This window comes from Lissotriton vulgaris, chromosome 9 (assembly GCF_964263255.1).
Source record: "Lissotriton vulgaris chromosome 9, aLisVul1.2, whole genome shotgun sequence".
NCBI classification, from domain to species: domain Eukaryota; kingdom Metazoa; phylum Chordata; class Amphibia; order Caudata; family Salamandridae; genus Lissotriton; species Lissotriton vulgaris.
The window spans coordinates 586,184,427-586,203,275 of record NC_141697.1 but is presented as its reverse complement, the minus strand read 5'-3'; the positions used below and the strand labels follow the sequence as shown (position 1 = coordinate 586,203,275).

General features: G+C 45.3%; 1 protein-coding gene across 1 annotated transcript in view; it reads right to left on the bottom strand.

Moving 5' to 3' along the window:
* Positions 1–18,849, bottom strand: part of BATF2 (basic leucine zipper ATF-like transcription factor 2) — a 60,946-nt gene that overhangs the window by 22,417 nt on the left and 19,680 nt on the right. Inside the window, exon 2 of the mRNA XM_086938163.1 lies at positions 16,285–16,410. Within this exon, the coding sequence (XP_086794289.1) occupies positions 16,285–16,410 (126 nt within the window). The remainder of the gene's footprint in view (positions 1–16,284; positions 16,411–18,849) is intronic.

Below are 18,849 nucleotides of genomic sequence, written 5' to 3'. Positions count from 1 at the left end.
CTCAAAGGCGCCCAGATTTCCAGCCCACTTTTCTGTGCCCTGTGCCCCCCTCCTAGCATAAACTGCTGTTTCCAGCCGAAACACCGCCAGGAACCTGCCCAGCCACTGTTGGCTGGTAGGTTGAACTGGATCCAGCCAGTGGGTGGCTAAGCAGAGTCTAAATAGCGTCATAGCAATGTATAAAAATACCTGCACCTGCCCGATAGTAACGTATCACCCACCCCTAGTACAATCAGCTGTGAAGACATCTATTTTCTGTCCCAATTGAGATTCCAGAATGGCACAGACATCTCTTTTAACAGTATCAAAGCTGGGGCAGGATGCGAACATATGCACACGATCAGATGCGTAATAGTCGCAACGCGGGCAGGATGACCCAGCCAATCTTCTCCAATTTGCAATCTTAGCCGGAGTGATATATAGGTTAAACCAGGTTTTAAAACACTGCAGTTGGAGGTTAGCCTCAATAAATGATGTTTGGGCCAAGTGTAGCAAGTCTTCGACTTCTCCCAATCCCACCTGTAGAAGTTCCTGCCACAGCAATCAGAATGCTTGGTTAAATCATCCGGCATCATCTCATTCAGTATCTTATACATCCTGCCAAGTATGGTTGGCCGTTTTAAGCAGCATCTCCACCAGTGTCTCCCTGGCAAAGCCACAGCAAAACCCTGCCTTTCTTGCTAAGAAATCTTATTTAAAGATACTTGAAGAATGGTCTATTCTCCACCCCAGATCTATCCATCATATCAAAAGGTATAACCCCTGTATCGTCCATAACATCACCAATCATCCTCACTCCTTTATTATACAAACATTTCATATAACCGTTATTAAAGATACCAGGAAGCGACTCATTATTGTACATTGGGGTATAGGCGTTAATAAGTCCCAAACAAAGTCTTTTCCGGACCAAAGTCCAGACTTTAAACGCACAAATAAGGGTCTTAAACGTAACACTTTTGTAATAGTTGAATTCAGCATGCCGCAAACGACACCTCCATTCCTAGTAATAGTTCATATATTGAGGTGGCGGCTGCCTCCTGTAACCCATCCTTTTCCTTATTGAGTAGGATACCCATTTGAGATAATACTGAAGACCAATGATATAGCTGGAAATTAGGGACAGCCCACCCACCTTTATCTCTTAGGAGCGTTAAAAATGTTAGCACTCCTCGAGGGCAGCAGTTAGCCACAGGAATCTAGATACCATCTGTTTCAAGACTTAAACCAGCAACTGCCTATGGTCAGAGGAATGGCCCTGAAAAAGTGTAAAATTTTTGGCAAAAAAAACATTTTAATAACATTGCTCCTCCCAAACAGTGTAAGTTTGAGGTTATTCAACCAAGCAAAATCAGTTTAAAATTTTGGGAGGAGCAGGGGAAGCTCATTTTAAAGAATAAAAGAAGCTACAGCAATCGAACTTTTAAGCGGAGGTCAAATTTAATGTTGAATACAGAGGTCGCTTTTATGAGATTGCGGTTTCTTTTTACAGCTTTTCATCCTCAGATCACAGGCAAACACTTTGATGAGCATTAGAACCAGTCAAAGTCTATCGTTTGAATGGCTGCCTTAACAATTGATCAGCCCATGGGCTAGAAGCCTAAAGTAATGCCTGGACACATATACAAGGAAATATCAAGAGATTTTAGGCTGCTCTCAACAGTAGCAGTATCCTCAATTTCATATCAACGTGGGGGAGTACACAGGTTAAATAATGCGAACACCAAAAGGAGATTCTGTCAATGTCTTCTGATATTCACCCTTAAAGTTTGGGTCACTATACACAAAAGCAGAGGGCGATCCAGGTTGCCCAGGTTGTGGCCCGTCACAAAATATGTAGATGATTCCTTCCCAGACAGTAGAAGTGTATTGCCAGCATTCCTGGGCAGAGGGGGTGGAGACCCAGATATTAAAGGGAGGAGGATTTAGACAGGGCTACTTCTAGCAATTCCAAGAACCTTGCTAGTAAGACTGAAGGGTTGGACTGTAGTTTCTATTGCTCAAGGTGAGCAAGTTTCTATGCCAGGCCTCCCCTTTGTCAGTCCGTAATTGCTGCCGCAAAATAAATAAAAAATGGCAGCCAGGTGCACAGATCTGACACTTCATTGTGCCCATATTGTGGGTAACCTTGCTTAGACCCTGCCCCAGTACTACCTGATGTGAGACCATCACTTTACACAAAAAGCAGGGATCCAGAGGAGGATACTTGAAAAAGAACAAAACCAAACAAGAGACATCACGAGTCAGTGGCTGCACAATCTTGGTACCATTTGAAATTAGAGGATCGTGCATCATGTTTGGACTTCTGCAAAACGTTGAGGTGTCTGAACCAGGCTAATTGGTAGCAATGTGCCCTCTGTTTCCTCCATTATTTATTTCAAATTTTGTCCCTGTGGATCCCTCAGATTATTATGCAAGTGTGTACAGCGTGTTCACTATGTACTTGAATTCTGTATAATTAACCCCATAACAAACATAGTGTTTCCTCTTAAACTCATAACCCATCTTTACTCCTGAATCTTCTATCTTCAACAAAACTCACCACAAACACCCCAACAACACTCATTCACCCGCCTCTCATCCATTGCACAATTTAGAGCCTTAAAAATGACCCACATGTTCCACCATTACTTACCCCGAACCCATACACCTTCCACCCTAAACAGACACAAACAAAACAAGTCACTCTTCAAAACTTGACATCTCCATGTCTATTACACAACACATGACCAAATCACTCTCAACCACCATCTCCACCACCTACACACAGACCCAAGCAAAAATACCTTTTAAACCTGATGGACAAAGATAACGATATAGACATACATTATGGCTAGCTTCATACAATTAATACCAACACTAATAATACAACTGCTACAAGTTCAAAGAGTACCACTCACTCCTCTAGCAAACAAAGTCACACCACCAAAACATAATCTCTAGATTACGTACTTATAAATGCTTAATCACTCTTAAAAACAAGCACCACGCTTTCCATGTGGTGTGGTCATGTCCACGCTTGGCGATCTTCTGTGGAGACAGAGGTGGAGCTGACTGAGGTGCTGGGGTGGGAGATTACTCACGCCCCCAAGCACGCGATCCTGGACATCACAGATGGGTGGGACGGGCCCAGACATGAAAAGTTGTTTTACACGACAGCGATGGCAGTGGCGAAGAGGGAGATTGCCTCGGTTTGGAAGAGTCCTGACCCTCCCACTGCAGGCAAGTGACGGGCGAGGGTCGACTGGTGTGGCGCACAAGAGAAGTGTACGCAGCACGTGGTTGCCCCAAGAAGTATCATAGGGTTTGGGGGGGCTTTGTTTAGTTTAGTAGGGGATTTTCCAAATGCGGTCCATTTGAGTTGTATGCACTGGTCCCTTTGATTGTCCAGATCATTGTATGCATTCCTTTGCTGTCCTGGAACCTTGATGAATGGCTGGTTTTTCATTGTAAAAGTCAATAAAATTAGTTTATCAAAGAAAAAAAAAAATAAGCACCACGTATACGACCTACTCACTGGTGCACGACTTACTCTTCATAAGTGGATCATGGTTGGGAGATGGCGTGGCTCCAGTGTTGCATGTACCGCCGGGCTCTCAAACTGTCACACAAAATCACAGACAGAAGAGCTTGACCAGCTGTTCTAGTCAAGGAAACAATAAATCTCACCAAAGCGGATAACATTTCCATACAAGGTTGTGAGGCACTCAGCTTTTTGACGCAAGAATCTGTAAAAGTGGAATTTTCTCCATGATATTACTATTGAGATTTACACTATACCCACAGTATACATCTTGTTCCTTACAAGCTGTGAAAAATCAAACCACTACTACCCTCTATAATTTGCTTATACTCTTTCAATATATCCTACCTTCACTCTGACTCATCCCAAGCCTTATTCATGATATCCCCAAGATCCCTGCGCGACTCTTCCCTCTTCTATCCCTCCTTGACTCACACCAATCTCATTTTACCATGATCTCCTAATAACCATTTTAAGACTCTTTCCTCCTCTATCCCTCCTTTGACTCATCCCAAACCTCATAACTAATACAAACTGCCATATAAAACTATATTTTCTTCCCTCTTTTATCCTATTCAATCAACCGAACAGAATCACATTTCCATTGCTCAAATTAACAACTTGTATTTCCCTACACTAATCCGCCACTAATCCTACAAGTTCGGGAGTACGTGCTACTAGCCGAAAAGCACTTCAACACCTCGCCAGGGGTAGTAAGTGCAGTATAAATACAGTTATAATTTTTTTAAAAAGTACAATTACCAGGCCATAAGCAGAAAAATATTAAACCCAAAACCCATCAGAGCATGCCAATTTGAGAACACGGGCTATAGCATGATGGATAAAAAGCACTCAGCAGGTGACAAGGACAGTACCAGGCAAAACCGCTTCATCCCCATGAGGGAGCCACCTGAAATAAATTACAGTCTATGCTCAAGTAAAAACAAACAACTAGGACTCTGGAGTGTTAATCAATTGCAAGGTAGTAATTTGACAATGGACTTTGAAATCGTTAGTCTGCCAGACTGGAAATTGCTAATTTAGGTTTTAGAAGCAATGCTTAAAATGTCTCAGGCTGTAAAAGAAGTCTGGGTCGACTACTAAATCATGGAGTAGTGCGTCAACAACAACTGACAGTGTCATCTGTCCTGGACAAAGGTAGTCTGTTGCAGCTTATAGTTGGTCTGTAATGGTCATTAGAATATTGGAATGTTCAGAGCTCCATTGAATTCAATGGAGTAGCTCTGGGCTTATAATGGCTGTTAGAAGCCGAAGGTTCAACATACTAATGCTTGCCTCTGTTTCTTCCCTTTTAATTTTGAACATTCTAACCCCCCCCCCCCATTTTTGGCACACTCCATAATACGTGGCATTTATCGGGCCTGACGAAATCTGTGCATTTTTGTATTTAATTGGTGGGTGGGAGTATGTATGTGGGGGGGTGGGGGGGATTTGGAGAGTGGAGATTAATATTGCACCCTCTCCAGGGTACTTGTAATTGGGCCATCAGATCAGAGGTTGTGGTATAGCGCAAATACAAAACGTTTTTAAAATACTCACATTTTTCTTTTTTTTTTTTTTTTTAAAGAGATTTCGCTGGACAGTGTTCTGTGCGTGGCTCATTTTCAGCCCTGTGGGTCTCTCAGAGGAGACTTTAGTCCAGCATACAGCTTACGCCTACCCTACTAAGTGAAATTAATTCAGGCAGTTCTCCAGCATTCAGCACACACAACTATGGTCCCACGCCGCCCTATTCTCCTGGCTGTTCCCGTTTCTGTCTTTGAACTTTTGCTCCCTTAGTGGTTTCATACCGGATTAACCACGTCTTCCGTGCTCTGCAGGAAAACACTTCTCACAGCTCTACCGCCTCCGGATTCCAACACTATAAGAGACCCAGAATCTCCCACAAGGGAACACGAAGCATGTAACAATAAATAAACCGAACTGCGACAGAATACACACGTTTTCCCAAATCACCACAGGAGGTTTCAACAGGTCTGCAGCGTGCAAAATTGTGTATCGCGATACCAAATTCAATTAGGACACAAATTCCAAAATAACCTCAAATGATTCACATTTAACAATCTTCCAATGTGTCATCTTTAGCTTGGAGAAATGGTCTGGGAATGGCCTTCTTTTGCTTTGGGTTTACACTATTGTCAAGTTTGGTTATTACAATACTCTTCACCAGGGACCAGATGGAACCTTTGGGTTTAATAAAGAGATATAAGTCGGCATACTCTAGGTGAGAAAAGACAGTTGGGTGGCCAGTGGCTCTAAAATGTGCTTTTGTATTTGGGGTTGGGTCTGGAAGTGGTGAGAAGACGTCTACCGAATTATGTTCAGACTCTGAACAATGAGAGGTGGCAAAAACGTCTGGTTGCAGTGGAGGAGGCCTTACCAAACAGAGAATGAAGTTGAACACATGGAGATGGTTCTGAAATGTGAAGCAGAGGTTGCCAGTAGTGTTGAGCATTGGCCTCGAGAAATTGGTTTGTGGTGGATGTTGCGATGAGTAGAATTTTAGGTACTTGGCAAGCACATGTCCTGGCTCTCAAGCGTACACTACAAGATGACTGACAAGTCTTGTTTTGATAATGGTGCATAAGAGGATGGATGGGGAGCACACTATACCTAGGACCAGGCTATTGTGGTGTGGCTTTGATTGGAGCGATGGCACGAAGTGGAATGAATAGTCTGGTTTTGTCCAGCGGGTGGTTGCTTGCTGTGCCTGTGAGGTCTAGGCTGCCACGAACTGGCCATTTTGAAATAGCCGGTTTCGGTAGTTGATGGGATTTTGTTGGAATAGGACTTGGGTGTTAACGGAGTATAGTTAATGGGAGTCAAACATGAGTTTATTGTTTGAACACAAAGACCAGAATAAATGTGACACCTCATGAGGTTGGTTAAGTCACAAGGGCAGCAATCACGCACAAATCTCAGCTTTTTACACACACTTCCTAAACGTACAGAGATTTTCTTTTACCCTTCGTGCATGGATTGAAAAAGGAGAAAGAAAAAAACATGAACAGCCAGGCTACGAAAACATCTCAAATGTCTCACTGGGAGAGCAAAGCTGGTCAGAAAGACATGTCTATGATGTCATGTAGCCATGTGCAACCACCAAACACAGACACATGGATGAATGTATTCCAACACGGGGAGTTCCAGGTTCAGGAGCTAAAACACTTTTTGAACCTTACAAAGGACAAAGACAAATTTAGTAAGTGTCATCGTTGAGTTAGCATTTTATTATTATTAAAAAAAGGTTTTAAAAAGCATTAATTTCGTGAACAAATTGACAACTCAATAGAAATGTAGAAAACGGTAGAAGTCATTTACCCCCACATGCATCAACCCATTTAGGAAGTGCAAACGGTGCGAATCGGTAAATTCGGCCGTTTGCACTACTTAAATAAGTTTTTGGGATGCATCATGCATTTTTGTGAAATTCGCTATTTTTAGCGATTTCCAAAAATGCGATTGCTTTTAAGGAATGGCAAATTTGCGATTCCTTAAAAGCAATGCATGATTGTTTTTCTAATTGCGAATTAGCAATTAAGAGGTGCAAATTACCACAAGGTTGAACCTCGTGGTAATTTGCAAAAAGTTTTGAAAATGCATTTTTTAAACTTTCATGTTTCAGACACACATGTCCTTAGGACATGTGTGTGAAACATGCACTTCAAATTACATTTCTGGGGTGCAGGGGGGGTCCTTTGGACCCCCCTCTGCACCCTTGGAATGCATTAACAAATTGCGATTTTCAAAAAGAAAATCACAATTTGTTAAAGCCTTCCCATTGATCCCTATGGGCCGTTTGGCCCATAGGAATCAATGGGAATTGCGAATTCGCACTTTGGAATTCGCATAATATTTGCGATTCGGTAAAAATTGTGATTTTTTCTGAATCGCAAATATTTTGCAAAAATATACATGCATCCCATTTTGCGAATTCCAAATTGCGATTCCCTATTTTTCGCAATTTGGAATTCGCAAAAGGCCGGGATGATGCATGTGGCCATTACGGTCTTAGGTCTGAGTGACCTAGTATAGATGGTACTTGGAGAATGAATGAGGATTTCAAGATACTTGTTTTTTCCCCACTCATATTTATCTACGTAATACTTAGCAAAATACGCGCAGCCAACCATTAAGATTTCAAGTGTTGCAGCTCAGAACAGGACTAACATGAGGAATTGCGGAGTTATTCCCCATTCCAACCTACATTACTCATAAATGATGGGGTGCAAATGTAGCACCGATTAAATACCATGCCTTGTGTGTTATATTTACGGAGTATGGTATTCCGGAAGCAAGTCACAGATTACCCCCAAATAAGGCTTTTAGGGGTAGGTTTCATTGCGAAAGGTACTTTACTTAAGAGACTATAAATATTATAATGGTGCTATAAGGAGACATTCAAATCTTAATTTTTACAATAAAATATATGGACATGTTCAAGTACTACAATCTGTACATTTTCAACTATTAGCCATATATTCAAACCCCCCCCCCCCCCGAGATTCTGAATATGGCGCCCAAACAAGGATTCTCTAAATTTCGGTGGCAATCAACCTGAACCACCTTATTGCCGGCTAAAAAGTCCCGACCTGATGTCTTGACACATTAAAAGAAAAATTCCATTCCAGTGATGTGGACTCATTTTTGGCTGTTGCGGTGTGAGGAGAACAGCTCATAACACAGGAAAAAAGGTAGTTGGATAAGTCCATTCTTGATCTGCTCTCGTTTCCATTTGTTTACCGATGCAGTTTTGTATAGTGGTAGATTTTTTAAATTTTATCTGCAAGTTGTTCTGGGATGAATTATCGATGAATATGAGAGAATAATTTTAGTTTGCAATGGGGATTTTCTTTTATCCATCATGTTTTGTAATGGTTTAATGGACTATGGAGCCAGTAAACTGAATGATTGACGATGCTAGATCTTCCATCTCCATCAGGGTGAGTTACTCGCCTCATGCATTATAGTAAAATCTCACTGACATTACCAATGTGCAACAGAGTTTAGAGGAAACAGACGCCATTGACCTATGATGCCGTGTTATGGGCAACATGAATCTATTATAAACAAGCAGATGTTCCCAAACATGTTGTTGATCACGAAAATAAAGGCATTCTTAAAAAGGGGTGCGCAGGGCCCGCTTTTTTTGCAGATGAATTTACTTAAGTCACCTTTTGAGCCCAACAAATGCCTTATAAAAAAAAAATTGTTGGGAAATTAAAATAGAAGTGTTTTTTCCCCGTGTCCTGTGAGGAACAATTCAAGAGTACACCCTCCCTCCCAACACCGGAAATCCCTGTAACACCCTCAGGATTCTTTCCCTTGACAACAGACAAAAATGCCTTTAATCTTCTCGATTTCCCCATCTTTTGCACTTTTCTTATTCCTCTACCCCTTATCCTCTCCTTCTGTTCTTTCCACCTCCTATCCTCTTTTCCGGATTGTTGCCCCTCATTAAACACAGTGCTATAAACAACTCTGAATTGGACAGTGGAACCAGAAGCTACTGGCTGGCATCTGAGGCCTAACGGTACCTCCATATTCCATGAAAAACACCTATCTTAAGGGAGGTTTTTGTTGGGACAGAAACTAAAAAGTACTGAAAGGGTTTAGTTATGGTCACTGTCCTCCTCTCCATGCTATTGAATCCTAAGATCATGCTGCCCATCTGTTACCTTCCAATACTACAATGTTAGCGTTTGAAGAAGGCAGGAATCTACAATTCGGCCAAGAAAGGATATCAAGCTGAAGCAGTCAGATCCCCGACCAATTTTAACCACACTATAGCAACTACCTTAAATCAGACTCCTAAAAATTTTTTTTTAAAAAAATGTAAAAAAAAATGTAAAAAAAAAAAAAAAAAAAAAAAAAAAAACCTACTTCACCAAAGATGTACAAGTTCAGAAATGGCTTCCATCTTTACCTCATCTCTTTGCCATCTGGTTACAGGAAAAGGACAATGTATGTACAGGGTGTTGGTAAAAATGATTGGGCTCTGCTGTGATATATTTGTCGCTTGTGGCTAGAGAAAGGCTCTTGATCTACATGTGCAAACACTTAAAACACGGCATGGCACCTAGTAGTAGGGCTCTTGCTGCAAGCCTTCGAAGGAAACCAAGCTCTATAGCATTTAGGGGATTAATATAGGCTTCCCTGTAATTTGGATTGAGATGGCAACTAGAGTTACCAGCCCCATTAGAATTACGATGTCCATGCAAAGGTGCAGAGCCCGGGGACTACACTTAATGGGAGCTGCCGAAAGCTGCAGGTAAGAATAAGAAATACTCATTGGTTGATGAGGGTGGGTGACAGGCACTCTGCAAGTTGCAGGAGGTGGGTAGTTTCAGGCCAGTCATGCAGGGAGGTGGGGTGGGGGTTCCATACGGAGATGGCGGGTGGATTATTTGGAATGTTATTGGGTTTTTGGTATCAATGCACTCAAATGCTGCACTTCCCACCTGTACATTCAGTTCCACTGTCATTCGTGCAAGTCTCATCCATCCTGGCCGCTTCCGGCCTCAAAGAATTGCCTGGCTTGGTTTGATCCCCTTTCACTTGATGTGATGGCCCCAGGTTTAGCGCTTCATTTATCCACGTGGAATGTCAACGGCTTGGGGAACAAACTCAAGAGGGGCATAGTGGTGCAATAGGTTACATGGAATGAGCTTGACTTGGTGTTGCTGCAGGAGACACATCTAGTTGGGAACTTTTGTGGGGCTCTGAATAGGAAAGGTTACCATACGATTGTTCACTCAGGGTTCACCTCAGGCTCTCGGGGTGGGGATTCTCCTCCGGAAGGGTTGCCCCTACATCGTTCACAGAACCTGGACCGACGCTCAGGGTAGATATGCTGCAGCCTTGAGCACCTGGGAGGGACGGGTTATCAATGTAGATGCTGTGTATGCCCCCCCTGGACTACAGAGTGATGCTGCGCGATGTGGGGTCCCTACTATTGGAGCTTCCATTGGGAGCGTTAGTGTTGGGAGGGGGCTTCAACCTTGCAATGAATGGTTCCCTGGACCGTCTCCCGCCCCGAGAGGACCCGCCGAGAGGCTCGTCTTTGTCTGAGTTAACTAACGCTTTAGGGGTTGTGGACATATGGAGGTGGTTTAATCCATTGCACATATGCTACACGTTTCAATCAGGGGCACACAGTAGCCAATCTGGGATGGATTACATATTCACACATGCCCAAGATGTCCATCTGTTTACTGGGACTGTCTGCTTGGCCCGTGGGATCTCCGATCACTCCCCGGTTTGGGCTTCCTTGAGTATTCTGCGAAAGGGGCGCCCGGGCTCCATCACTGTACAGCCATGGGCGTTTAAAATACTGCATATTAAAGATGCTCTCCGCAAGGATGCGGAATATTATTTTGCTGAAAACGTGGGTTCTGTTTGTGAGAAGTTGGCCTGATATGCAGTGCTCACTATTCTAGTGATCTCTATGTATCAGTCCAAACAACCCTTATTGATGATTGGTTGTAAGTCAACCGTAGACCAGCTATCCTAGTAGCATGGACAAGAGCAGTCTTTAGGCTAGACTCTAGAGAGCGTGTTAAGCCAGCTGTTATACCATCACATATACCCCTTGAACACCAAGTGAAAGGACACCACACAAGTTGTTATGAAAATAAAAGGATATTTATTTAGAACACAACAACCCTGGACTCTTTATGAGGACAGGGTGCTAAGCACAATACAAAATTCTTATGAAAATACTCAAAGTGACCGAGGTGGTCATCTTGGGTCGGAATAAACATCTCTGGGGTCCCAGCCATTGGCCCATCGAACTGGGCACTGCGCCTACTCCTTCCACCGCAGTTCGTAACCTGGGTGTCATTATTGACGACAGGTTAACTATGAGACAACAGGCCACTAAGGTCGCGGCCATCTGCTTTTCAACGCTGCGGTGGCTCCATAAGATCTTGTGGATGCTTCCTCTATCCTCCCCCAGAACCGTAGTCCAGGCGCTTGTAACATCTCGCCTGGACTATGGTAACATCCTTTACTTGGGCGCAGATAAAGCCACCTTACATGTATTGCAGGTAGTGCAAAATGCGGCGGCGCGCCTGCTAAAAAACATCCCCAGACGCACTTCAGCCAAGGCCGCCTTACGTGACCTTCATTGGTTGAGCATCCCTGAACGTATCAAATTTAAGGCACTATGCTATATGTTCAAGGTCAAACAGGGTAGTGCCCCAGCCTACCTCCAAAGGCTGATAACACCCTATAGACCCCTACGTCCACTTAGGTCATCGGACATGGGTAATTTCACTATGCCAAGATGGAAGCTGACAAAAATGGGAGGTCGTTCCTTCTCTATTCTGGGCCCCAAATATTGGAACTCCCTCCCACTGGACCTAAAACTAGAGACAAATTTGTTTCGCTTCCGTAAGGCTTTGAAGACATTGCTTTTTACTCAACGTGCCCAATAGTCTGCTATGGCTCTAGCCAGGTGAAACTGCCTCCTTCTACAGTCTATCCCTAGCGCCGGGAAACCCATTGTGGGTAGCTGTGCGCGGTATAAGCTTAAATAAATAAATAAATAAATAAAATAAAGTCGCACAAATTACACAAATGCCAGAGGGGCACGAAAAACCATATACTCTAAAAGTGTAATGCGAAATTACTAGCAGGTAAGTACTACTCTAATAGGCTTTAGGATCGCTAGGACTGGACTACTGAACCTTCAGATTACTAGCAGGAGGCCTAGGGAGATCGGGTGCAGAGTGTGCACTCTCACGCGGGATGCGGGACAAAGTCTATGGATGCTAGATTTCGTAAAGTTAGTGTTATCGGACGAATCAGACTAGGTAGAGCTGAAACGAAAAAGGATCTGCACCCTTGGATAGTGAGGCTATGCTGGAGCACCGAAATGCTGAGGTTACCTAGCCCAGGGGCTGCGGCTGCATAGGTCTGGAAAGACGTCGGGAATCCTCGTTGCAGTCTATGGAGCCTGAAAGAAGAAGTTGCTGGCAGGCGACCAGTGAAGAGATTCGGAGGGATCCGAGCCTGGATCGGTGATGGAGGATACCTGTAAGCAGAGGGGACCAAGTTCTGAATCACTAGCCAGTGATTAGATGGGCACCAGGATGGCACCGGATGGAGTCACCTCGACCAGGTGAGTGGGCGACGCTGGGCTCTGCAGTCTCACGGACCAGGAGGCGTGGTCGGCGACCAGGATGGAGGTGCGAGCTGTCCCACGAAGGTATCTGCTGTCGACGTCGCTGGACCCAGGATTGTGGCAACAAGTCTTGGCAAATGCAAGCCCTCGCGGTGGACTTAAAATGGCGTCTGGAGTGGACCAGGAGGGTCCGGGGTGCTCCTCTGTTGGAGGGGAGCAAGGGCCAGTCTGGAGCAACCAGACCAGCGGTGTTGTCGTCGTGGTGCGTCGTCAGGAGGGCCACAAGCCAGCAGGCAAGTAGCCGGACAACGCGGTGAGCAGCAAAGAGCAGAAGGGCCCCACGCAGATCTGGTGGATGCTGGGGGGCTGGACTTTGGTGCTGGAGCTGCTCAGGGTTAGGGCTTCTCGAACCCCAAAGCACTCACTCTAGGATCCCTCGGCGGTCGTGCTGGATAAGCGTTGTGCAGTTCTGAAGATGGCCGGTCCCTCGAGGTCTCGTCACACCCACGGATCTCAGCTGGGCTGATGATGTAGGTAGAGGTCAGAGGTGCCAGGAAAGCCGGGTCTCGTCGTGCTGGTCGGTCGGATTCCAGAAGAAGGACGTGCAGCAAACCGCAGTGTTCTTAGATGGTGCCTGCGGGTGCAGGGTGACTACTCCTTAGTCACAAGGGAGAAATCTTGAGAAGAAGTCTTGAGTTCCTTTCGTAGAAAGTAGTTTCAGGGTTCAAAGATGATCTAATTTGGAAGGGGGCCCGCTCCTATCTTTATACTAGGAAAAGGGGCTGGCACGCGACTAGGTCCTGCCCATGGGTGGGACCAGGAAGGGGGGTGGTTACACCCCTCTCCCATGTCGGACTTTCCCCAGCTCAGGGGCTGGTGTGCCCCTGGAACTGGTTCTAGCCGGCAGATGCATAGTGAGCACCGGGGTGCCACTTGCAGTCACCTTCCTCTAAAGCCCTGCCTACCCAGGATACACAAAACCCTGTCTGGGATGGTGCTAGCACCGCCCCCGACAGGAAACCCTTTGTCCAAGCTCTCCTCGCTGGAAGGACTCCCAGCAGCAGGAGGTCAGACTTGTGTCTGTGGTGGCAGCATCCATTTTGTGATGCTGAGGCTAGAGTTAACTTGAACCGGGGTTCACAGTTACATACATGTCGTGTCCCTCTAGAAGGGTGGAATGCTAACCCCGTCGCCAGAATTGGCGAGGGGTTAGTATTCCAATTCGTATGACACCTTACTCAACATGTTTTGATAAAGCGATACCAGAGTTGGCATATAACCGCGAGGATTATAATGCACTTAAGAGTATATGGTATGCGTTATCATGGAACAGCTATTAGGACTTGGTTCCGCAAGCTGCAAACGGGCTCAGCTCATGCCAGAGCACCATCTCACATGATTTCAAGCACTCTGCCTTCAGGATTGTCAAGGCCTGCCATAGGAGTGACTGATAGGAATCTATGTGTCCATTTTAGGGTTAGATATAGTATACCTATATCTAACCCAAAGGGTGATTACACCACCTTGCCCCAGCTGTCGTGCAGCCAATTGTGTCAGATTTAGATGGCCAGCCAGGGGTGGCATAATACATGCTGCAGCCCCTGGTAGGCCCTGGGTACACCTATGCCCTGAGTTATAGGGTCTGATAAGGTGGCCCAGTACCAATTGGTAAATGCACCTAAGGTACACGTGTCAATTTAGTGAGAGAACAGCAAGGCTGTGGGTCTGATTAGCAGGCCCACAGCCAGAGAAGTCGTAAACCAGTGAAGCAAAAAGCAAAAATCTGGGGTGATCATAGGATTGCAGACCCTACTCTCCTACACTGTTGACTCGCCAGAGGACTATGGGGTGCTTTTGGGGCAGTTATTAAGGGCCGGGCACTGTCCCTTATGGTGAGCCACAGGGCCAAGCTATTGAAAAGGGTATCTGAGCTAGAGTCGGACATTTCAGATCTGGAGGAGGCGCGCAATCCTAACCCCTCAATTCAGCATAGCCTTACGCTCAAGAGGCAGGATTACAGACAGCTTCATCTGGAAGACGCCACGGTGCGGGCTCGGTCTTCCCGACATAGTATTTATGAGCAGGTTGAAAGAACAGGCAAGCTTCTGGCATGGCTAGAACGCAGGGAACAAGCTTCTAGATGGGTGCACGCGATAACCAATTGAGAGGGTGTGCTCCTCACTGATCCTCAGATAGCTGACGCTTTCGCGCTCTACTAAGAGGAGGTTTATACTAGCTCGCCAACGTCTCTGGCCCCGTTAACGGCTGATCTCTTGGCCACGATTGAGGTGATGACCATTTCTCCAGAAGGCAGGGAGGCTCTTGAGGAGGATGTCACGGAGACTGAGATCCAAAAGGCTGTACATGATGTCTGTTATTGGATCCCATGGATCATAAAGCCATTTCACTCACCTATAGGAAATTGTTGAACAACCATGCAGATCCGATGCAAAAGTTGAGGAGACTTGGAAAAAGACTTGGGTGATATAGAGGATGAGGACTGGCGTGACCCACTGGCCTCCCCTCGTGAAGTGGCCATCCCAATGCGTATGCGACTCCTGCAGCTTAAGATCCTCCATCGGGTCTACTTTGACGCTAAACTCCTGTTTAGGATAGGCAGACGCCCAATCTGCTCTATCTCCGACATTGCAATCAAGTAGGCACCTTCAGTCACATACTATGGGAATGCGCACACATTCAGGATTACTGGGTGAGGATTGCCCGTCAACTCGAGAGGGAATGCGGCATGTCCCTGCCGCCATCCCCTCACCTCTGCCTGCTTAATATTTGGGGGGCGACTGATCTCTATCAGGCGGAACAGGCTTGGGCCTCGATGGGATTCGCCATTGCGAAGCGAAACATTGCACAAAAAGGGGGGGGGTGGAGGCGATCCCGGTCCAGAGGGCCTGGGCAAGAGGCATGGATACAGCAATGATTGCTGGGAAAAAAAAAAATCTGTCTTCAAAGGCCGCAGATGCCCCAAGAAATGGGACGATAAATGGGGAAAGTGGAATACATACAGAGGGGACATCTGTATCGCCCCAACGGTGGCGCTGCGGAAGGAAAGGAGCGAACGGATGGTCCAGCTGATGGCCGAAGTAGAGGCTTCTCCTCCTCATAATTGGTATTGAGGTGACCCCCCCGCCCCGGTTCTCTCCTGTACCAAACTATGCATCTCGCTGCCATGTTTAATGCTTCATAAAACTTGATATTCTCTCTGTAATTTGTAATGCTCCTAGCATATTCTATATGTGGATGTTAAATTGAATTATATGGTGTGGTGGGGAATTACTCAGTGGTACCTCTATGTCATGTGCCGATAATAGATTGTTGCTGGAAATCAATAAAAAGTTCACCCAAAAAAAAAAAAAAAAAAAAAAAAAAAAAGAAACACTCATTGGAATTCGAATCAGAATTACAGATTTTTACAGTAATTCCTCAAAGAACCTCAGGGTTCCAGCTCCAATCCCTAGTATTTCCCTTGTATTTCTGCACTTCAGAAGTTACCGGGACCCTCAATAAGAATCCAAGGTTACAGAACAACCCCCTAAAAAGTCAGGGCACTCACAATGGGTACCTCAGTAAATAGCTATCTTGACATGCCTTTACCTACCTGGTGAAGCAAATCTGCCTTCTGGGTCTGTTTCTGGCGGCTTTTCTGTGCAGCAGCTCGGTTCTTCTCTCTTTTTTTCCACTTTCTTCCCACCACGTCTTTGGGGTTTTGAAAATTCAAATAGCACTATAAAAAGTATATTAAAATCTCATGAGCTTAGATCTTTGTAGCACCACAAACACACAGATCAGAACACAATGTTCTCCTGCAACCAGACATTAAGGCATACGTTGGAGTACGGTCAGAAATTCACGATTTAGGACATGAGCTCCACCTTAACTCTGTGGGAAGATACCAGGCCTGGAATGAACAATTCAGGCCGGTTTCTCCTCGTGAGTTACCAGGGGAATCACAGGTAACTGGCCAGAATGAGGAATGACCCGTCAGACCTAGTATTACCCAGTCCCGGCACAGGTTCTCACCAAATTTTGGTAGCTTAACACGGATATTTACCATCTGCTCTTGGCAGGTGATACATTTCTGTAGCGGGTCGTGTGTGGTGTAAGGTGGAGTTGAGAATGTGGCCTCTCAGGCAGAAGTAATGTCTGCTCCCTCAGTGGTGCTGAAGGGGGTTAGCCTCTGTATGCAGTCCATGTCCCTCTCCAACCACGGTCTTTCCTAGTTTTAGACCCTGGTCTGTAGTTTTTGGACCTAGTAGTTTCGGGTTTAGAAACACTGCAGCACACATAGCTGAACAGCAGTATTCTACTATTGGCAACTTGCAATGGGGACCTTAGTGGAGTGGACTGAACACAAGTAACTATGGGCCTGACTACGATGGCAAAGGCCCGACAGCCTGTCAGTGGCGGGCCCTCCGCCATCGTCCTGCAGTTTTCCACCCGCCAGATTACTATGGATGGCGTAAACGTGGGGGGTGGAGGGGGGGCACCGCCATCTGCATTAGAATATCCATTTTTGCCCACCTGCTTGTGGCCGTTAGCCCACCATGAACAAGTTGGCCGAAAGGGATCTTGGGGCCTGTCGCGGGCCCCCCCCCCCTTTCAACATGGGTACTTTATTTTGGGGGTTGTGGGGCACCCATGGTGCACCCCTACATTTCCATGCACCATGTGGCAGGCAACGCATGGTGCCTGCCACTTAGTGCAGGAAAATGTAAACAGTGCCTTTTTTTTTTACATTGCAGAGGGTGCTGTAGCCAGCAGCACCTGCTGCACTGTAAAGTGTGGCAAGTGCGAGCGCCATGGTGGCAGTTGCATCGTAATACCCCCTGTGGGACCGCCGCCTGGTAGGCGGGGCTTCCCACTCCCCGATGGTGAACAGACTGAAATCCGTCCAGAGGCAATTTAAAGCGGCAATCACTTATGCTAGTACTACTTTATAATTGTAATATTTGCTCGTGCTAAGTGTCCGGGCAAAGGGTTCACTTAATTAGTACCAGTTTAACATATACAAATACAGAAATAAGCAACTGAAAAGTGGTCCGTTCATTCTTTGCATAGAGCGTTCCACTGTGCGGCAACACGTTGCCACGATTTCAGTTACTTAATCCGTTTGAGCTAGAAAAGTTTTTTTATTTTATTTATTTTATTTTTATTTGTAGAATATGCTGGAGATGACGGGTCATGTGATAAATCTATAATTCTGCAGAAACCTCAGCGGACGCAGAATCCCATAATTCCAATGGCCCTGCTTATCTGGGTCGATGTATTTGGACTAGGTGAGAAACATAAAAAAAAGTTAATTGCCTATTTATTTTAAAGCTTTATAGAGCGCGAACCAGACCCGTGAGGGTATCAGAGCGCTTTACAGGTTTAAGGGTGGTATACAGAGCCTAGTTTATCCTGAATGCGCAAAAAGGTATGTGCAAGTATTCTCCTGGCTTGGGGCTCAACAAGGTTGCCCTCTGCCCCTTCTGCTTGCAGGTTAGCGAAAAATGTACTTTGCGTTTTCCTAAAGAATGTAAGCAGGATTCCCGGGATTACTAGAGACACTGCATTTCTATTCATGCAATTTTGGTGAAAACGTAATCAAAATCTCAACCTATTAGTGACTATTACTGATGTATATTCACGTTTATGAGCGCTGTAAGTAATTAGCAATAGGGAGAGACAGCCAGCGGAACAGAACCAGATAGGGCAAGGGGTGGAGGAGAGAGCATTAACAGAAGCCAATAGAGCCACCACTCTTGGGCATGCAAGGAAATGGATATAGTTTATGAGAAACCTCTTAGATGAGAAGCAGTGTGTGTGACTGTCAGTAGACACTTTCCCGTTTGTAGAGAGGAAGTGTGTGGTTAGCTGGTTAGGGGTGGAAACGTGGGAGACAGAGCCACAAGCCGCTCTGTAGCTATTAACACATTGTCTACACATCAGACTGAACATGTCATGGCCTGGAAAAGCTGCAAATATATACTATAAGTCAACTATCTAATATCTGCAGAGCAGCATATATACTCCACTGTACCTTTACATACACCAAATGTTTTAGTGGTGCATCGCTGACCTGGAGAAAGTGCTGGACAACATTAAGCAATAGGATATACCAGACACAGTAGAAGTGAATGTTCACAAATTACACGTGTAAAAACGAAGAATGTGATACAAT